General features: G+C 55.2%; 7 protein-coding genes across 7 annotated transcripts; 5 read left to right on the forward strand and 2 right to left on the reverse strand.

Annotated features, from left to right (window-relative positions):
• Window positions 1-705: 705 nt before the first annotated feature.
• E0L32_012069 (uncharacterized protein) lies at window positions 706-3,040 on the forward strand (the record flags this gene model as incomplete). Its single annotated transcript, XM_031134868.1, has 5 exons — window positions 706-1,038; window positions 1,107-1,316; window positions 1,371-1,888; window positions 1,953-2,180; window positions 2,236-3,040. The coding sequence occupies 5 exons, from the start codon at window positions 706-708 to the stop codon at window positions 3,038-3,040; spliced, it is 2,094 nt and encodes a 697-aa protein (XP_030999335.1).
• A 1,352-nt stretch (window positions 3,041-4,392) lies between these two features.
• E0L32_012070 (uncharacterized protein) lies at window positions 4,393-5,391 on the reverse strand (the record flags this gene model as incomplete). The annotated part of the gene is made up of 2 exons (XM_031134871.1): window positions 4,393-4,812; window positions 4,876-5,391. The coding sequence occupies 2 exons, from the start codon at window positions 5,389-5,391 to the stop codon at window positions 4,393-4,395; spliced, it is 936 nt and encodes a 311-aa protein (XP_030999336.1).
• A 1,765-nt stretch (window positions 5,392-7,156) lies between these two features.
• On the forward strand, window positions 7,157-9,142 carry E0L32_012071 (uncharacterized protein; the record flags this gene model as incomplete). The annotated part of the gene is made up of 1 exon (XM_031134872.1): window positions 7,157-9,142. One exon carries the CDS (start codon window positions 7,157-7,159, stop codon window positions 9,140-9,142), a length of 1,986 nt encoding a protein of 661 aa, XP_030999337.1.
• Window positions 9,143-10,014: 872 nt separating this feature from the next.
• Window positions 10,015-11,775, forward strand: E0L32_012072 (uncharacterized protein; the record flags this gene model as incomplete). The annotated part of the gene is made up of 1 exon (XM_031134873.1): window positions 10,015-11,775. The coding sequence occupies one exon, from the start codon at window positions 10,015-10,017 to the stop codon at window positions 11,773-11,775; it is 1,761 nt and encodes a 586-aa protein (XP_030999338.1).
• A 135-nt stretch (window positions 11,776-11,910) lies between these two features.
• On the reverse strand, window positions 11,911-13,457 carry E0L32_012073 (uncharacterized protein; the record flags this gene model as incomplete). Its single annotated transcript, XM_031134874.1, has 4 exons — window positions 11,911-12,001; window positions 12,059-12,154; window positions 12,221-13,031; window positions 13,127-13,457. The coding sequence occupies 4 exons, from the start codon at window positions 13,455-13,457 to the stop codon at window positions 11,911-11,913; spliced, it is 1,329 nt and encodes a 442-aa protein (XP_030999339.1).
• A 3,057-nt stretch (window positions 13,458-16,514) lies between these two features.
• On the forward strand, window positions 16,515-17,657 carry E0L32_012074 (uncharacterized protein; the record flags this gene model as incomplete). The annotated part of the gene is made up of 1 exon (XM_031134875.1): window positions 16,515-17,657. One exon carries the CDS (start codon window positions 16,515-16,517, stop codon window positions 17,655-17,657), a length of 1,143 nt encoding a protein of 380 aa, XP_030999340.1.
• Window positions 17,658-18,345: 688 nt separating this feature from the next.
• On the forward strand, window positions 18,346-18,914 carry E0L32_012075 (uncharacterized protein; the record flags this gene model as incomplete). Its single annotated transcript, XM_031134876.1, has 3 exons — window positions 18,346-18,516; window positions 18,582-18,722; window positions 18,780-18,914. The coding sequence occupies 3 exons, from the start codon at window positions 18,346-18,348 to the stop codon at window positions 18,912-18,914; spliced, it is 447 nt and encodes a 148-aa protein (XP_030999341.1).
• Window positions 18,915-19,356: the final 442 nt, after the last annotated feature.

Below are 19,356 nucleotides of genomic sequence, written 5' to 3' on the forward strand. Positions count from 1 at the left end.
TGCCCAATTGCTGTGGGCTCCGTTGCGAAAGCATAACGTCACGGTGAGATCAACACCTCGACATCAGACGAACTGTGTGCAGATAATGTGGACCGGACGACCTTACTTGGCAGCACCGACAAGGCGAGACGGACGGGATCGCGATCGGGCCTCCACTCTACCGGGCCAGGATCTCCGGGTGCGACCTTGCAAGGGGTGAGGATGGTCCACCATCAACGACAGGTCGCAATCTAGGGTCCAGATTGGGAGTGGGCGGAGCAGAATCCCATGTTGGCATTTCAACGTCCATCTAGACCATCATCAAGTACAATACTTGGAATAATACCCGTATGCTTCTGGATCTTTGATCGCGGACCATGCGGACCTGACATTGGGCCGCCTAACTGAGAGAAGCAATCAGCTCATGAGACAGGCGCTACAGAAGCCCGAATTAGCGTGCTGGCACTGCGTCACCGCGATCCGCTAGCATGCCAAGATTCGGGGAGGTGGCACCGCGGGTCTCAGCCATCGACGTCATGACAGCTTTCATGGCTTCCTGTCTTGAAATACAGACAGGTCTAAATGGACTGGCATCTAAGTCGGATGTCGTGAACACATAACCTATCTTCCAGCTCCACCAGACGGCTACCTGTCTTCTCAGAGACTTTCCCGTGAATACCGCAATTCTTTGCACACTTAGACCGCGAGCCATAAAACACATCCACGATGGCGTCGACGGAGGGCGAGAAGGCCGAAAACCCGGCCACTGGCGACAGCGGGCCCGGGACCAGCTTGAAGGACATTCTGCCCATCCCGCACGATACCTCTCCTGTGACAGAGCCGGGAAAGAAGGAAATAGCACAGACCTTGCAGGACGACCCTTCCCTGTCGCACGCACTTGCTACAGATGATCATGACGAGAAAGGCATCGCGCAACTAGGCCACGAAAAGGAAGTACGGGATCTGGGCTGGAACGAGAAGAAGCAGAACATCGCTGCACCCCTCGTAGGCGGTATCAGCAATGAGGAACTGTGGCTGCTTGTCCGCCGTTTCAACAAGGTGAGATCGCGCAGTCGGGTGCCAATTGTTCCCTTTCAAACGGCACTGTTGTGTTAATAGCCCTGCAGCAAATGTACCATGTCAAAGCCTATCCTTATGCCGTACCTGGAAATCTGGACCTCAACATTGCCGACGACGAGGAGTTCTCTCCGGACAAGCTGCGCGCGAACATCGAGCGGCTGTACATGACTGTGATTGTGGGTGTTCTAGGAGTCATCAAGCACATTGCTAGGCTGCGTTCATGGCGGGAGACAAAGCGAACTGCCTGGTTCTGCGGCGTAAGTATCAAGCTTCTGTGGTATCTACTTTATTCACATGCTGATTTTCCGAAGGTCTACTTTGTCGCCTGGGCATTTGACCTCATCGTACCGTTACTCTCCGCCACTCTGATTGCTCTCATCGCCTACCCTCCCTCCCGCGAGTTCCTCTTCCCGCCTGCACCCCTCGCACTCGTCGACGCCAAGTCGGGCGGAGTGCAGAAGCCCAAGTCCGGAGTCCTCGGCAGCCATGACAGCGCCACGGGAGCGCCTGAGAACCACAAGGGCGAGGCTGTCGAGCAGGAAGCCAGCAACTTCGTGAGCAGCATCGCGTCCGTGGCTCTCAGCAGCGCTACCGGTAAGCACCCGCAAGGCGATCCAGACTCCAGCGGAGAAGGCGCACAAGAGGTAGCCCCTGACCCGACTGCGATGGCAGTCGGAGCTGCAGATGCCAAGGACGCGGCCGAGGGGCAGAAGGCCTCCTCCAAGCACGACAAGACCAAGGTCCCCGTGGAGACCGCCATGTGGACCAAGATGCGGCCTATCATGCATGGAATCGCCGACTTTACCGATACTTGGGAGCGATTTGCAAAGTATGTCACTTGTAATCCGATATCCTTTGTGCTAAACATTCACTTGCTAACTGCCTATGCTCAGTGCCCTGTCGCCGACTCCTCCATTCCCGCGTGACACCTACCGGCTACGCCTTGCCGCAGTTGTCATGCCTCTCTTCGGTATCTCCCTGTTTGTGACCTCTTACATGTTCATGAAGGGCGTCACTTTCGGTATCGGCTTCGGATTCTTTGGCGACCCCGTCATCTCTCGTGGCCTGAACTGGCTCAACCGCACCATCCCCAACTGGCAAAAGCTGCTCGAGCTCAGAAAGTAAGTGCAGTTCATGGATGCTCTCCCCAAAGACAACTGCTAACATATTCCAAAGTACTCTGCTCAAGGGTGTTCCGACCAATGCACAACTCACCATCACCCTCCTCCGCGTTGGCGAAGCTAACAAGGCACCGCTGCCTCCACCTCCGCGTATCGACCAGCCTCCTCCTGAGAAGCCTGCCCAAGTCACCGACAAAGATCTTCGTGCGACGGGTGCTGAGCCGCCTCTCAATGCCACAGACGCCGAGCTCGACGCAGCGATGGAGCACGACCCAACCGTGGCGCACGAGACAGACGGCGCCGACATCAATGCTGCCAAGACATCAAAGCATGGCAAGCACGGGAGCAAGATTCTGGGACTCTTCAAAGGCACGACAAAGGGCGCCGTCAAGACGGCCATCGGCACCGACAGCGTTCGCGCCAAGATTGGTTCTCATCACGCCAAGGACCGCCTCGGTGTCGTTCCTCGTCCCGGCTCCGACCTCACTTCGGGCCCTGTCGAGTTCAAGGCTCGGTTCAACGGCAAGAAGGGCCACGCCTACATCAGCACCGCAGCCACTATCCCCGCTGTGGCTTTCAGCACCGATTCCACGATCGAGAAGATCGGCACCCAGGAGCGCGAAGACCTGCATCCCCTGTGGACGATCGCGGTGGCGGACATCGCCGAGCTGAAGAAGATTGGCGGGTACGGTTGGAAGGCGAAGCTGGTTGTCGGCTGGTCCATGGAGCGCGAGGTCGCCGACGGCTTGGAGATCAAGACGGTCACGGGCGAGAGCTACAAGATCACGGCCTGTCCGCTGAGGGACGAGTTGTTCAACAGGCTTGTGGCTATGGGCGGGCAGAAGTGGGAGGCTTGGTAGTTAATTATGCGTGGTCATGTTCAATTAGTTGTGTATGATACCAGATTGAACATGATTACTCCCGTGATTCGGACCATTTGCGATGCACTGGCCATTTCGATCCCAAGTGCCAGTTTCCATCTCCAACTTAACAGCCTTTTCCACCTCCTCTTTTTTATCTCCCCCTTTACCCACCTCCTCGTCGTCGTCTACCTCAAACTCCTCCTCCTTCCTCTGTAGTGACTTTCTTACTTCCATAAGAGCCCTTCCGAGCCTATTCCCCCCCCATGAATCCTGAAATGCCATGGCTTCTCTCGCGGTATACCCAATTCCCCAGACTCGATCCAGCGACGCCGCCTCTGCAAAGTATCCTGTCCCCAGTCTGTAACAAAATGTCTTTGGACTTGGAGTTCTGCTCAAACTTGGCCAGGTTTCCGGCGACTACGACTTCACTCTTGATTTCATCCCATGATGCTGCATCAAAGCCCGTAGTCAGGCGGGCAAGCCGTTTTTGCTCCTTGTGGGATCGCGCGTCGCCATGGCTGCCATGACTTCCTTCTGGGTCTTGATGTCATGGAATCTGCCGGCTTTGCAGTACATCATGAATTGCTCCTACAGTTGAAGTAGATGGGCTCCCAGCCTCCCGGATCCTATTCGTCGATTGGATGGCCGACCAGTTCGGACATGGTGTCCTTGGGCACGGTGAAGGTGGAGTGATACCACTGGCAGAATTCGCCATGTGGCTCGTTCGGCTTGAAGAAGAAGATTCCGCAAGAGGTTTCTTCGTATTCTTGGCTGGTACGCGGCCAGGCTGCCCTTTGCCGCTGGCGCTTGGGGAAGGGGCTTTGATCCCACGTCTGGTGGGCTCTGACTGCGATGACTTCATCTCGAACTGTTATCGGCGATGTCCTTTTCTTTTTCTTTGCTCGCCTCCCTTTTTTGGATGTATTTTCGAAGTCAGAGGTTCTTTGCGGTTTATGATGTAGGCTTTGTCGAGAAATTGAATAGTCGGTGTCCAGGTCAACAAGAGATATCAAGTGGTATGCGGAGCGACACTTTGAGCAGATTAACATTTTAGCGTTGCGTCAAACATACTTGGAAGGCTAAGTTCAGGATAAGGAGCAGACGAGATCTGTGACCGTCACAGGCCATAGAAGATGCCAATCAAATTGTTAATAGATAAGCTAGAATCGAAATAAAACAACAATAAATGTTGTAAAGCTAAAGGTAAATAAGACACTGTGTAGAATGATACTAATAGGACTGGATGGTATCCTTGCCATCCTTGGTGAACCCTTCTAGGAGTTGTAATCTGTCTTTTTGCTCTCTCGAGAACAAGAGAAGAATAAGAGACCGAGAAAGTAGAAACTCTTTTAGTAGTTCTTGGATGCCTTGGTGACAACCCCAGAGGACAGGTCGACGTCTGGAACAATCACCTGGCTGCCCGAGATGCTGGTGACACGGACATAGGCAGTGTTGTCGGGGAGAACGCCATCCAGGACATACATGTTGTAGTTCTTGAGGCTGGTCTCCTTCCACGTCGATCCTTTGTCGCTGCTGACTTCCACCTTCGCGGTCCGCTCCCGGGCGTTCTCGACGGTAGCGGCGAACCAGTACTTGGACGAGCCGGCATGCATCTTGATGAACAGAGGAGTCGTCTGGGCGATAGGGCACGTCACCCACTCCCAGACAATTCCATCGACACCACCGCCGGAATAGCCGTTGGTCAGCTTCGCCCAGGTGCTGGGAGTCATGTCAAGGTGCGTCGCGTTTCCGCCCGTCAGGTTGGTAACCTGGCGTTCCTGTTAGCATGCGGGGCTGGATGTTTTCCCTTCGACTCAAGAGGATGAACTCACCATGACAGTAATGGTCTTGCCCTTGTATGTAACCGAGATGCAGCCGCCGCAGTTGGCGCCATTGTTCCAGATGTCTTCGGATACGCAGGTCGAACCGTCGATGCCGGCAGGGAGATTGTAGCCGACAAAGCTGCAAGCACCGCTGTTCCAGCAGTCCTCCTCAGTGCAAGTGCCTCCGTATCTAGTACCTAAGCCGGTGAACTTCTCCGCGGCGGCAGATAGTGTCCCGGAAGCGGCGGGAGGGATCGTTGGCGAGACAGACACCGAGTCCACGCCAGTCGTGTCGGTCGAGGGCGCATCGGGCGATGGCATGGCAGAGGGGGAGACCCTGACAGAGAAAGTCGTCGGCACAGCTGACACCTGCACGGCGGCCTCGGTGCTGCTGGCCGTCTCCGGAGTTGCTGCTGGCGGGGCCGGTTCGGAGATCGGCGCGGGAGGGCGTACCGCAGGGCAGCCGTCGCCCGCGAGAGCCAGCCCTTGCAGCAGCAAGTTCAATGCCAAGTATTTCAGAGCCATTGCGGTAAGATTGGTGAAAGAAGGTGATGGAAAAAAAAATGATCGACTAATGTTAATGAGGCAAAACGAATGATGAAATGGAGCTGCAAAAGAACGAAACAGCGAGATGCAGCTGATGGCCTATCGAACGTCTCTAGTTGTAGCATTCGACTGATACACTGCGACTCTATATATACGACATACGCATGAACAAGAAAGTTGATACTGGCGGCTGGTCCGGGATTCTTGTCATGATCTCAGACGACCCGCCCCGTCCTTTCATTTGCATAACAGGCCAGAAGTTAGCCTTTCCATGTCGTCGATATACCAAGCTCGCCAGAAGGGCTCTTGCAGTACCTAGTTCTGGACTGAGTGACCAGGATGATGACCAGGCCGACGGAATGGTGTATGATTGGTGCGGCTGGCTCTTCAGCGGTACCGGGTGGGCCTGACCTGGGCCAGAGTTCGTGGGTATCAAGGCTTCACCATCCTGACCAGAGTGGCACGAGCGGGAAAGCCAGTGCAAGATTGGTGGATTTACTTTCTTTGGCCAGACTTGCATGGAAACAGCGGCTTCTTTGGTGGTCTCGAGTCGAGATCACCTCGCGTGATAACCGCCTAGAGATCATGGGTCCTCTGAAATAATTAACAAGCTTTCCAACACCGCCCAACCTGAAACCAAAGTACACTATGTTAGTTGCTTGTCCTGGACGGGTTTTGGCTTAGAGGAGGGCCCTAGTTGCCTCCAGCTTAAGTCGAAACAGCTCGGACGGCGGCGCTAGAGCTAGCGTTGAGAGCCGCATGTTGGACCTCGTGTCTTTGTGTCCTGGCTATCCATCTATCTGCCGGACTTGACATCCCCCACAGGCCCCGTTTTCCCCCTTTCATTTTCAATTTCACCCTGGTCAGTCCCCTGCTCGCTCCCTTCCAGGGTTTCCGCCACGCCGCCAACAGAGAATATCGCATCAAATAAAGTAGCTCCTGGACAGAGCATAATTCTTTGTACAGGGTCCCGGTAATGCGATTGATATGTTGCTGTTGCCGGACCTATCAATGGAGATGATGGAAGTGCCCACTCAGAAACATGGATGATCATGGTGATGGATGGAGCCGGGATCTGCAGCATCAGTGGGACCACCTTCCCATATCGGCTCTCAGGCGCACGGTGCACCCGATGGAGTTGCTGAGAGTTGTGCCACCGAACCGCGAGCCATGATCAGAACAACCCACAGGTCGGCGGCTACGAGACCTAGTCTGTGTAAAGGAGACGCCGCTTTACCAAGTTTGCAACTGTGATTGCAGAGGACCCCTGAAGGTCCATCTGTCTACGGGGATCGAAAGTTGGGTCACGACGGACAACTCGGAGTCTACAACTTTCTGATAGATTGGGAAGTGGGTTGAGATTCGCCCCTGAGTAGTTACGAAGAATCTTGTCAGGTTTTTCATTTCTGCAGAAACTGAAGACCGGCACTACATAAAAGTGTCCTGGCCTCGACATGCTAGAAGGGACCATTGATTTTCATAATCATGTTCTTCTGAACATACACAGGTCCAGACGGACAAGCCCTCTTGTTCCATTCTCTGCCTGATCTTCTATCATCCACTCCTTTGAATTCAATTCTTTACTGCCCTTGCTAGTACTGGGTCTTTGGGCTCATTCGCTTCGCTCTCTTTCTCCTCCAGCCCGGAGTTGCAGTCGTTCATTCTATCTCTTGGCGTGTTACTTTTTCTCTTATCACATCCACTTCGGCTCGTTGCCAAGTCAAGCAATCTCACTTCGAGCGCCATGAAACACCAATTTGCCATCTTGTCTGGCCTAGCGGTCTGGGGCCGACTTGGCCTGGCTGCCAATAGTCTGACCATTGATGTCACCTCCAAGTTGCAGACAATGGATGGCTTTGGCATCTCGCAGGCATTCGGACGCGCAGATGAGTTCAAAAACCTTGCTTCCGGCCCGCAGAAGCAGGGGTTGGACTATCTGTTCAGCACGACCAGCGGTGCAGGCTTCTCCATCATCCGCAACCGAGTCGCCTCGGGCGACACTGCGTATGACAGTATCGAGCCCAACAGTCCTGGAAGTCCGTCTGCGACTCCACACTACGTCTGGGATGGGAGTGACTCTGGCCAGGTATGGTTCAGCCAGCAGGCCATGAGCTACGGAGTGAAGGCCATTTACGCCAACGCCTGGAACGCCCCGTCGTACATGAGAACAGCCGTCGATTATGGCCGCCTATGCGGAACCCCAGACGCCACCTGTGCCTCGGGAGACTGGCGGCAGGCGTATGCAAACCTCATCATTCAGTACCTCAAGAACTATGAGCAGCTGGGCATCCCTATCACCCATGTCGGCTTCCTCAACGAGCCTGACGGTTCGAACTTCATGCTGGCCAGCCCGGAGCAGGCCGCGTCGATGATCCCCATCATGCATAATACGCTGGAGTCCAACGGCCTTGGTCACATCCAGCTGACGTGCTGCGACGACATCGGCTGGAAAGCCCAGCAGACATACACCAAGAGCATCATCCAAGCCGGCATGGAGAAGTACCTAGGCGTCATCACCTCCCACACGTACTCTGACCAGGCCACAACTCCCATGGGCACCAGTCTGAAGACCTGGGTCACCGAGGCCGCCGACCTGGTCAACCCCTGGTGCACGACGTGGTACAGCAACGGCGGCGACTGCGAGGGCTTTACCTGGTCGGTGCGGTTGGCACAGGGTATCGTCGACGCCGGCCTCTCGGCCTACCTCTACTGGGAAGGTCTCGAGGTGAACCAACAAAAGCACGCGTCGTACCTCGTCCTCAGCGATGGTACCAACGTCTTCCCTTCCGGTCGTCTCTGGGCCTTTGCACACTGGTCGCGCTACATCCGCCCAGGTGCCCAGCGTGTGGCGGTCTCCGGAACTGTGGCTGATGTGATTACGGCTGCTTTTGTGAACACCGATGGTAGTGTCGTAGCGGTGCTCACCAATTCTGGTGCCGGCGCGACCAGCATCGAATTCGGCTTTTCCGGCGTTGAGCCGTCCAGGGTGGTGGATGCTGTCTCGTCCGACAACAGTGCACAGATGGCAAATACTCAAGCTTCACTCTCCGGCGGTAAGCTGCAAGTCTCTGTGCCGGCACACGGTGTTGTCACCGTCAAGATGGAGGCAGGAGGAGTCTCTAATAATAAAGCTGAGGCCATCTCGTCATCCAGCTCAAGCTCCTCCTCCATCTTGTCCAGCTCCTCCTCCTCCTCCATCTTGTCCAGCTCCTCCTCCTTGCCTCACTCGGAGCAGTCGCCAACCTCGGCTCCTACCCACACGACTACCGCTGAGACTACTTCTGTTGTGAGATCTTTGACGGCGTCTACATTGAGAACTATTACCAGGCCTTCCAAAGCCTTGTCTTCCGTTCAGGCTGTTGCCAGCCAGCTCAATTGCACAAGTGACTCGATCTACACGACTCAGACCAAGGTAGTCCCGGCTTCTAGGGGCACAGGCGTGCCATCTGGTCGTCTTCCAGGATCGACTGGCATTTACTACAACACAACTTCTGTCTTTACCAGCGGTGTTTCGAGCCGTACCACCGAGGTGTTAACCTCTGTAGGTACCGCCACGCAGCTTCCGGTGGTGAGCACAGCAGTATCTTCCCAGCCGGTTCCTGAAGTGTCGTTTGCCGATCCCGAGACGACTGACCTGCCTGACATGCCCGATCCCTTCTCCTGCGGCTTCATGCCAGGACGGTATCCTGGCCACGGTCATCCCCACGCCCCTCCAGATTTCTTCGAATAGACCCTCTCGATAACAGCCTTTCCGGGTTCGGCGGGCATCTCCGGGCTACTGAGAGTGCTTTTGCAGAATCTGTTTCTGCCATTCTTCTTCTCTTCAGTACATGTATGTTATTTTTGTTACAAAAGCAGATTGAATCGCTTTTACTTGTGCAAGCTTTTTCTTTGTTACAATAAATCACGATCACAGCAGTGAGGCAGGGTTGGATTAGACTATTACCAGAGAAGCCTTGGACGCCTATTTTGACGGGAGTTGTGTACAATAGTTGCTATATCACGACCTGCTCTGTTGCCGTGTTCAATCCGACTATCCCAAGCTCTATGGGCTGGGATACCATCAACCCCAGCTCCAAAATGCTCTTTACCCTTCAGCACGTAGTCGTGGCCATTATGAAGTCTGAGAAAGGCGAAAGCTTCATGAGCTCTTTGCAGTTTGCTTTGCTATGTGTGTGGCGATGGAACCGGGTCGTTCTGAGTGTCTCAAGGAACAAGGGCATGATTTCTTGAACAGCGGCCATTCGTGACCTCAAATGGGTGTACCACCAGCACATATCATAGCCAGCTTCCTTGCTGGGATAGCTGTGTTCTTAGCTCAATGTTGTGCCGCAGGATCAACGAGTTCTCACGATGAGCTGGTGGGTCCGGAGGTAGCATTGGGACAGGGACAAGCACACCCAACCCCGCATCCGCCCCAAATTCGGTGAATGATGTGTCTAAGCCGCGAGGTGTGGGGAAGAGAGCACCGAGAGAAACGCCGGCCATTGCATAAGATGTCAACAATTTCCCAGATGGCTGTGAGGTTCATCGTGCCGGCCTCTCAGCTCGGTTGCCTGCCGCAACATTGTTCCTTGATTGAAGTCAGGTCTTGTTATCAAGATGCGTGCCCCTGGTGTATTAGCAGGCCTTGCTATGCTGCCTTCCACCGTGATGGCAGTTCCTACAGGTGCTGGTGACAGCCAAGTTCCCCAGTTCTACAACTCGGCTCGCCACGTAGCTGCGGATCCCTACGCGTTCTACGACTCCAACAGCGGCCAGTTCTACGTGTACTCGACCGAAGGTGCCGACAATGGGTACCACTTCGCCATCTACAGCAGCCCGGACCTTTCCACCTGGCATAAGCACCCTGGTGGCGTGCTGAAGGCGTGCTACGATGGCAAGATGAACCCGATCGAGGGTGGGCAGGCATGCTGGGCTCGCGACTGGTTCTGGGCTCCCGAGACGTACTACAACGAGAAGACGGGATGGTATTTCTTCTTCTTCGCCGGCCGGCTGCTCGAGAACAAGACCGCCGAGTACTTCCGCTATTCCAAGTTCGAAGAGCCTTCCAAGATTGGCGTCGCAGTGTCGCGCTCGCCAACCGGGCCTTTCAGGGAGATTGAGTCAAGACCGATTGACTGGTACCCATTTGACCCAGACTACCACGATGTCAACCTCATCATGGACGAGAAGCAGATGCTGCCGCCGCAGAGCCTGGAAGAGGGTCAGAAGGCCCCGAAAGGCACATTCATCCCTACCATCGATGTTAACCTTCTCTTCGATGAGGATGACCGCATCTACCTCTATGCATCCCGGAACGCGTACCGAAACTGGAACTGGGACCATACTCTGGGCAAGTACATCGAGGAATCCAACATCATCATGGTTGAGATGTCGCGTGAGTGGTGGGACGATCCAACCGCATCGACCATGCCCGAGATTGAGAAGTCCCAAATCGACTTGCATGCCAAAGATGCTCCTAAGCTGCCCTGCAATATCAAGTCATACAATGGCACGGGCGAGGTTGCACGTCCTCCGAGGAAAGATGGCTGGAAGACAGTCATCTCGTACGGCGCTGACCCGCAGGCGTGGGAGAACTACCACGTCGACGACTATCAAAAGTACAATGGCACCAAGAAGGACCGGCGTTGGTCCGAAGGCAGCGCGATCATCCGACGGCCTGGCGCGGACGGCAAGCCTGTCTACCTGTTGACTTACAGCGCCAACAACTTCGAAGCTGCCAATTATGGAGTCGGGTTTGCCTCGGCCGAGTCACCGTTTGGCCCGTTCAAAAAGTCATCCAGCAACCCGGTCTTGTCCCAGCTCCCGGATGCCGCCATTCCCGTCTACTCCACTGGACACGGCAGTATCGTTGCCTCTCCGCCGCGCAATGCCGAAGAGAAGGTCGGGGCGCAGGAGGTCACCCTTCGGACCCCGGAAGGCTCGGAGCTGTTTTATGTTCACCATGCACGCAATAGTACGACAGCCGGGCGGGCTATCTACACGACGCGGATGACGCTGAAGACCTCGGACATTAGATTCGGCACTAACGACGCCCTCAGCATGCACCTCACCCCACTCGATCAGCCTTTGCCAGAGAACACGTATCCGATCAAGATGGTATCCAGCTGTGACGCCACCGGGCGGCAATATACCGTCCGGGTTGTCTCGAAACCCGGCGCGTGGTTTGATCTTACCGAGGGCTCCAACAGAGTTATTGGTCTCCCTGGTGATGTCCAAGCCACATCGATACAGGCGAATGGCAAACAGGATGGCTCGTTTGTGCTCAATTTCGGAGATGCTCCCATTAATAGTCTAGTATACCAACGTCTCAGTGTTGACGGCACGTGGGTGACTGCTGTTAGCAAGAACGTCCAGTGATAGAATCGAGGCATCAAGTCACACTCAAAAATGCAATTTGTAGACTCAAGTGGTGCCGTTTTTAATTCTCGACAAGGCCGTTGCGATCAAGTTCAGACATAGTTAGTACACTGCTCTTCATGAGCTCTGAGAACACTATTTGCTAGTGTCGACAACATAGCGGCCAGTAACCTTTCCTTCCTGCATCAAATCGTACACCTTCTGGAGTTCTGTCAAGCCGACAATCCTGAAGCGTCAAAGTCAGCGATGAATTCCCTGGGGTCCTGATCAATAAGTAACTCACTTATAGGGTGCCTTGATGAATCCCTGCCTGAAGAAGTCGAGAGCTTCCGCGGTATCTTGCCGGTTGCCGACGTAGCTTCCCTTGATGTTGATTTCGCTGTCACATCAAGTCAGCCAACACATACAATAAAGAATCTTGTTCATGCAGTTCTCTCTCACGTACCGGACGACAGTGTCGAAAACGGGTGCCTTGACGAAGGCGTTGGCCGGCAGACCAACGCAGACAATAGTGCCCTTGCTCTTGACGTACTGGCTCGCCTCCTGGAAGGGCTTCTCGCTAGCAGCCAGGAGGAGCACAGCATCCGGGCCCGCTCCACCCGAGGCGGCGCGAATCTCGGCGACGGTGTCCTTAGACGTCTTGAAGTCCACGAAGGTGTCGGCTCCGAGCTTCAAGCAGCTCTCGCGCTTCTCGTCGCCGCCGTCGAGGGCGATGACGTGCAGGCCCATGGCCTTGGCGTACTGGATGGCATAGGAGCCAAGACCGCCGCCGGCGCCGGCGATGGTCACATACTGCCCGGGCCGGGCACCGGACGACTTGAGCGCCTTGTAGACGGTCAGGCCGGCGCACAGGATGGGCGCCACAGCAGCGAGGTCGCACTCCTTAGGGATGCGAGCGACGTGCGCGGCCTTGCCGATGGCGTACTGCTGGAAGGAGCCGTCGACGGTGTACCCGGAGAGGGCGGCCTCGGCGCAGAGCGACTCGTTGGACTGGCGGCACTGCTCACAGCTCATGCACGAGCCGTTGAGCCACTTGATGCCGACGTGGTCGCCGATCTCGACGTCGTGGACCAGCTCGCCGCGCGCGACGACGACGCCCGCGCCCTCGTGGCCGCCGACGAGCGGCAGCTTGACGTCGAGGGGCCAGTCGCCGTTGACGGCGTGCAGGTCCGTGTGGCAGACGCCGCTGTACTTGATGTTGATGAGGACCTCGTCCGGGCCCGGCTTGGGCACGGGGATCTTCTTATACTGCACCTCTGTTTGTTGTTTCGATTGAGTCATGGTTAGACATTGGGCAAATCGCGGAGGTCGCTGCGCGCACGCGCAGCTAGTAAAGAAGGGTCCTACTCACTTCCACCCTTCTCCTCCAGAACCTGCGCCCACTGCTCGGTCGGGATGGCGGGGCCTGCTGCCGTGGCATAGGCGGCCGCCGCTTTGGCGACGTTGCTGCCCTTGACGGCGGCGGTGTTGGCGATGGTGCTGGCGCTGCTCCTCACGCGATTGCTGGTGTTGTTGTGGCGGGCGCACGACTTGTTTGCGCAGTTGGCGCAGAGCGAGCGCTGGCTGGAGCTGAACTGCCTTCCGGTCACCCGGGCCGAGCGTGCCAGCGCCACGGTGCTCCGGCTGACTGGCCGCAGCGTCCGGACGGCCCCGGTTCTCAGCAATGTGGTCGTCGGCACCATTGTGAATATGCTTTCCTACGTCGGTGTTACAGATAGAGTGTGTTTGGTGTGCCTGTTCTAGAAGAATGGAGAGAATGTTTTTGTAATAAGCAAGATATCACTTGTCAGGAGATTTAGTTAGCCCCGTGACGGTTGCCCGGACGGTCGTTCGTCACATCATGTTATCAGACGATGGTGCGACCCGCCCTCTCCACCTGATAACTGACTAGCATGCGGCACCGAATCCATCACAGAGTCCGAATTTCGGATCCGTCGCATCTTATGCTTTTACTTAGTCGGTGTTCTGACTAGCTGTTCCTAATTTGTCCTTGGTCGACAAGGAACATGGGCAAGTGAATCAAATAGGGCGATTTTGAAGAGGAACCGCATCCCGCACGGCAATGCAATTGTCTGTTCCCCGCGACAAGCGTATTCCAATACGTCTCAGCCCTACCCCTGCAGCGAACTCCCCCGTGTCGGGCAAAGGGGTCCCACTGGGACTGTATCAGCCGAGGCTTTCCCATCTGGGGTTCTGGGGATGCGATGCAACACCTGATACGGAGTAGTATTCGGTGGGCTGGAGCATTAAATATCATTGGGGTAATGCAGAACCATGCCGCAGATTTCTGATCCTATCCCAGGCGTGATAGTGCCGGCTCCAGTTCCTCTTTGCTAGTGACAGTCATGGCTTGCATGACTGACCGAGAATACGGACATGGCTTAACCCTTTTGAAAAAAGCAGTTGATGCCGTTACATCTTTCATGGTCCAGGTCATATATTGGGAAGGTTTAGGAAGAGGCTCATACGGCCATCCCTGGAGAGCAGAACAAGTCCAGGGAATTGCCCACGTTTTGCGGCGATTCAACACGGGTGTCTCGCTGGGACTAACACAATATGTAAGTAATAATCTTTGGTGTTGATATCAATTCTGAGCTTGCTAGGTTTAGGGGGGGTTCTTCTCCTCCCGTAGCATTGTTCCTGCCCCTTTGATTCTAATTCGAGCTCTATCACTCAAGCTTTCTGCTTCCTTGACATGGCAGAGTCATCACACTTCAGACAACTGTATCAATGCCTCTTTCGCGGAACTCAGTCCTACCCGTCTTGGGGAATGCGTCGCACCAAAAGCCCGCCAACTGGTCAGCCTCGTTACCTCAGCAATGTCCTGGCTGCAGGAGCTCACAAAAGCCCGTGCCCCCCCTGTGCAGGGCTGTGATATGCAACTGTGATATGCGGGAGTTGTGTGTCCGGTTTGGCATTAGCAACGAAGCTGAGGCAGCGGAAGTTGGGCAGCAAGCCCGAGTTGTAAAGGCCAAGGAACCAGTCTTTTTGAAACGGTAAAGCTAATTAGTAGGGTGCAGCTACAGATGCGTAGCGTTTCCAGCCTGGAGTTGACGGCGTTCAGGAGCTGATCCATGAAAGGTGCAAGCCGCATAAAATACCGGCTGTCTGCGCCAAATTTGAGCTTCAAGTTGTGACAAAGATGGTTAGTAGCTGTGTAGGCATTCTTGTATTAGGTACACAAGTTAGTGCGTATTCCCTTCAAGTAGCGGACGACAAGACACACGAGAAACATCAAGAGCTACGAGTATCGAGCACCATCATTCAAGGATTTATTGGCCTATCTATCTTTCCGCCTCTGGTTGTCTCCCTATTGTATTTGTGTTTGGCTCCCTCAGCAGAACAGACTCGATTGAGGTGTCTTAGGATTGAGAGACATTGGCTGGTTACCGTTTTTGGAAACCAACTATGGGGGCAGGTTGCAGACTAAATATTGGCCTATTCTCGACAGAGGTACTGTTTATTTCCTCCAAGAGTGATCGCACTGCCGGATTTTTAAATATTACCGATCAAGTTTCCAGCACGTGGCGCCGCTTTGTTATTCCCAATAGTCTCTGTAGGCTTTCATAATGCCCTGACCTAGCTTCTTCCAAGTATTCTACGCAACATAACTCTCTAGCCGATTGCAGTTCGGCAGCTGGCTGCTGAGAAGAGAGGCAACGCTCGTCAAATAGCTGGTCGGATTGGAGGGCTGCGTAAAGAAAACGTCATGTCCCACATATCAAACGTGGATGCACCACACGTCATGGGCCAAAAGCTGTGCAGCCGCAGCTTCAACCAAGAACAGATAGGTCGAGCTGCTATCGCACTTGCAAGGTTGTTCCCGCTTCATAAACGTCTCCGCGGCTGTTTAACCTTCACATCGCCCTGCCGGGATCCTTACCAAGCGATTACCGAGCCTTCGGCCCCGCTTACGGAGGGCTTCCGTTGGAACCGGTCCGGCAAACCTTCGATTCATGGGCAAAGAATTATGCCACACGGGCCAGACTCGTCCACACCCTCCTTTTCCTCTTTTGACTACACAAAGTGTCACAGGCCCTGACTCCTGCTCTCTCTTGATGCCATTCATGAGCTGTTGCACTTCTCTTTCGTCGTAGTTGGGCCTCGATGACTATGGCAAATGCATATGCCGGACTAGATCGCAGGCTCGAAGCCCCCGCTGTCAGCCGTGGCGCAATGTTAACCCGCAAGGGCGGCCAGATCCCGAGCATCTGGTGCGAGGACCGCCAGCTCTACCGACGCTTAGCTTAGCGCCCCATTCTCACCAGCCGCGACGGGTCCGCCTAGAACCCCTCTCCGGCTAGGCTAATGAGGCACATCAGACCAACGGTGGGCCGTCTTTGCTGCGCTGATGGGCGCTGATGGGCCTGTCGCTGTGTCAAAACGTGTCACCTAGGAGTAGAGCTGTCTTGCTCACCTGCACCCATCACCACATTTCGGCTCCACACACACACACACTCACACACTCACTGCACTCACATGCAGGCATATGTGTTTCCCATGTCGGGGGAGCTATCCTACATACCCCCTCTACCCCACATCGATTGGTTTGTCTGTATGAACCCTTAAAAGAGCTTATTGCCGACTTTGGCAAATTTTCTCGGGGCAGCCGGTGTATCTTTCTGTTATTTGTTGTCTGTCGTGTACTTAGTCCTCGACCGAAAAGTAGACACTCACTCAAGCAACACCTCCTGGCTCCTAGAAACTTTCCAAGACCAGACCACCACCACCAAGCAAACATGCCTCTTCCTCGTGGTGTCTACCGCGCCGACCACGTCGGCTCCTTCCTGCGGCCCGCCGAGGTGCTGTCGGCGCGCGACCAGGCCGCCGACGGCAAGCTGACGGCCGCCCAGCTGCGCGAGGTCGAGGACAAGCACATCGCCGCCGCCGTCGGCAAGCAGATCGACAACGGCATCCGCTCCATCACCGACGGCGAGTTCCGCCGCGCCTTCTTCCACGTCGACTTCCTGCAGCACCTGTCGGGCGTCGTCTACGAGGGCAACATGAGCTCGACCAACATCTCCAAGCACGGCCTGACGCCGCCCCGGCTCATCGTCAAGGGCAAGCTCGGCCACCCCAAGCCCATCCAGGTCGACGACTTCAAGTTCCTCGAGGCCCAGATCGCCCAGGCCGGCCTGACCGACAAGGTCACGGCCAAGGTCTGCATCCCCAGCCCGACCATGGTGCACTTCCGCGGCGGCCGCGACACCATCGACAGCGCCGCCTACCCGACCATGGAGCCCTTCTTCGAGGACCTCGTGCGCGTCTACCAGGAGGAGCTCGACGACCTGTACAAGGCCGGCTGCCGCTTCGTGCAGTTCGACGACACCAACCTCGCCTACCTGTGCGACCCCAACATGCGCAAGCAGGCCGAGGAGCGCCACGGCGACGCCAACCAGCTGACCGAGCAGTACGCCGCCCTCATCAACGCCGCCGTCGCCAAGAAGCCCGCCGACATGGTCATCGGCATCCACCTGTGCCGCGGCAACTTCCGCTCCCAGTGGTTCGCCCAGGGCGGCTACGAGCCCGTCGCCGAGGTGCTCTTCCGCAAGCTCAACGTCGACGTCTACTTCCTCGAGTTCGACGACGCCCGCTCCGGCGACTTCTCCCCGCTGCGCTTCCTGCCCGAGCACAAGGTCGTCGTCCTCGGCGTCATGAGCAGCAAGAAGGCCGACCTCGACGACAAGGCCGAGATCGTGAACCGCCTCAACGAGGCCGCCAAGTTCTGCCCCAAGGGCCTCGACCAGCTGTGCCTGTCTCACCAGTGCGGCTTCAGCTCCACCGTCGAGGGCAACGAGCTGAGCGAGGAGCAGCAGTGGGCCAAGGTCCGCCTCAACGTCGAGATCGCCAAGCAGGTCTGGGGCGAGGACACCTCTGTCTAAACGGGTGTCTAGACGTGTGTAAAAAGAGAGACAAGTTTATGAAGGGAATTGGGTGACGGTGGGGGGCTGGAGTAGCAAAACTCTTCTTTGGTCGGTCAGGAGGTGCAAAGCGCCTGGCGTAGAGTGGGAAGGAGAGAGGAAAGCATGCAGAACTTTCATCAGGTTTTTGCGGATCGAGGCGTTGAGGTGAGACCAGCCAAGTTCAACATCTTGGCGGCTACAATATGGGATTTGGGAATAAGCATTTTTTTTTTGGGAGCGGAAAGCATTGAAAACCATCAGGCCATCCGAGTTAGCATCGTTAGGGTATGATATTACCGAGTGAGAGGCGCTCAAAACAACGAGAATAAAACGCGTCTTGAGGCATCCCTACCTCCCGAGGTGACTAGTCGTGTTTAACGTTGAGGTGCTCGGCCCAGTGACCACGCGTTTATTTTGGTAGAAAAGCCAGCAGGTGCTCAGAGATATGATACAAATATGGCAGTATTCCATATCAAGCACAGAAAATGAAATCCAATCTGAATATCTTGGTCCTGTCGTGACATTCAAATGTGAAAAGATTACGTCATCAGCTATGCCCCGCTATGCAATCATAGTTTTTGTAGATGCAGGTCAATGTCAACACATGCACTCATCGTTCTACACCTTTCGGAGAAGAATATCTCTACGAGAGAATAACGAAATCAAGATGGACCCTCCCAATGGCACCGCTCCTGGGTCTGGGCCCCTCCCGCCCGAGGCCATTGCACTCGCGACCCGGATGTACAACGCGGCTCGGGAAGGCGACATGGCGATTTTCGAGCAGGCTCTCCCGGCCGGTCTGCCTGCCAACATGACCAATGAGAAGGGCGATACTCTGGTAGGATACGACGTGTCACAACTCAGCTGCCTTGCCTGATCTGTCCGCTAACCAAGCTTTGGCAGCTCATGCTGGCTGCCTACCACGGCCACGCTGATCTGGTCAAGCTTCTGATCCGGCATGGCGCCGACCCGAACCGGCTCAACGACCGAGGGCAAAGTCCATTGGCTGGTGCTGTGTTCAAAGCGGAGGATGCAGTTGTCGAGGTGCGTTTGCAGCCAGACATTGTCTAATCCTGGGGAAAGTCGCTAATGATGCCAAAGGCACTGCTCGAGGGTGGAGCTGATCCGGACTACGGAGCTCCGACTGCTCTGGAGAGTATCGTCCTGTTCAAGCAGGAAGAGAAATGGAGGTCAAAGTTTGAGTCGGCTCCAGGTAGAGGCAAGGCGCGGTTGTAGTCATGACTTGAGTTGTTTTGTTCTACTGCTCACTTAAAGAGTCTAGGTGAACGATACATGTCTATGTTTAAGTTTTCGCCTTCGGTTAATAGACTCAGATCCTCTCCTAGTACCAAGAACTGCCAAGATCACACAGCTCTGATGGAATCGCATACTTATGTCGTTCGTGCTGTTAATATTTTCTCTTGTCTTTTGAAACTCTTCATCATATGGTCGGATGTTCGGACTCGTTCGCGGCTGTGGTGACCGCCGAACGTAGTACAACTCGTTTCATCATTTTCTCTGACACTGATGGCTTCGCTTTGGCGCCCGATCGGAACCTACTCGTCAAGAATCAGTCGCATGATGTCGCTATTCATTGCGGCAACATGACACTTGAGTCGAAGCTGAGAGAGTTCGAATATGTGGGCTTTAAGCCTCACTCTGGATAACCTAGGAGGTT

The sequence above is a fragment of the Thyridium curvatum genome, assembly GCF_004353045.1.
Source record: "Thyridium curvatum strain D216 chromosome Unknown NODE_134_length_54934_cov_82.696225, whole genome shotgun sequence".
NCBI lineage: Eukaryota > Fungi > Ascomycota > Sordariomycetes > Thyridiales > Thyridiaceae > Thyridium > Thyridium curvatum.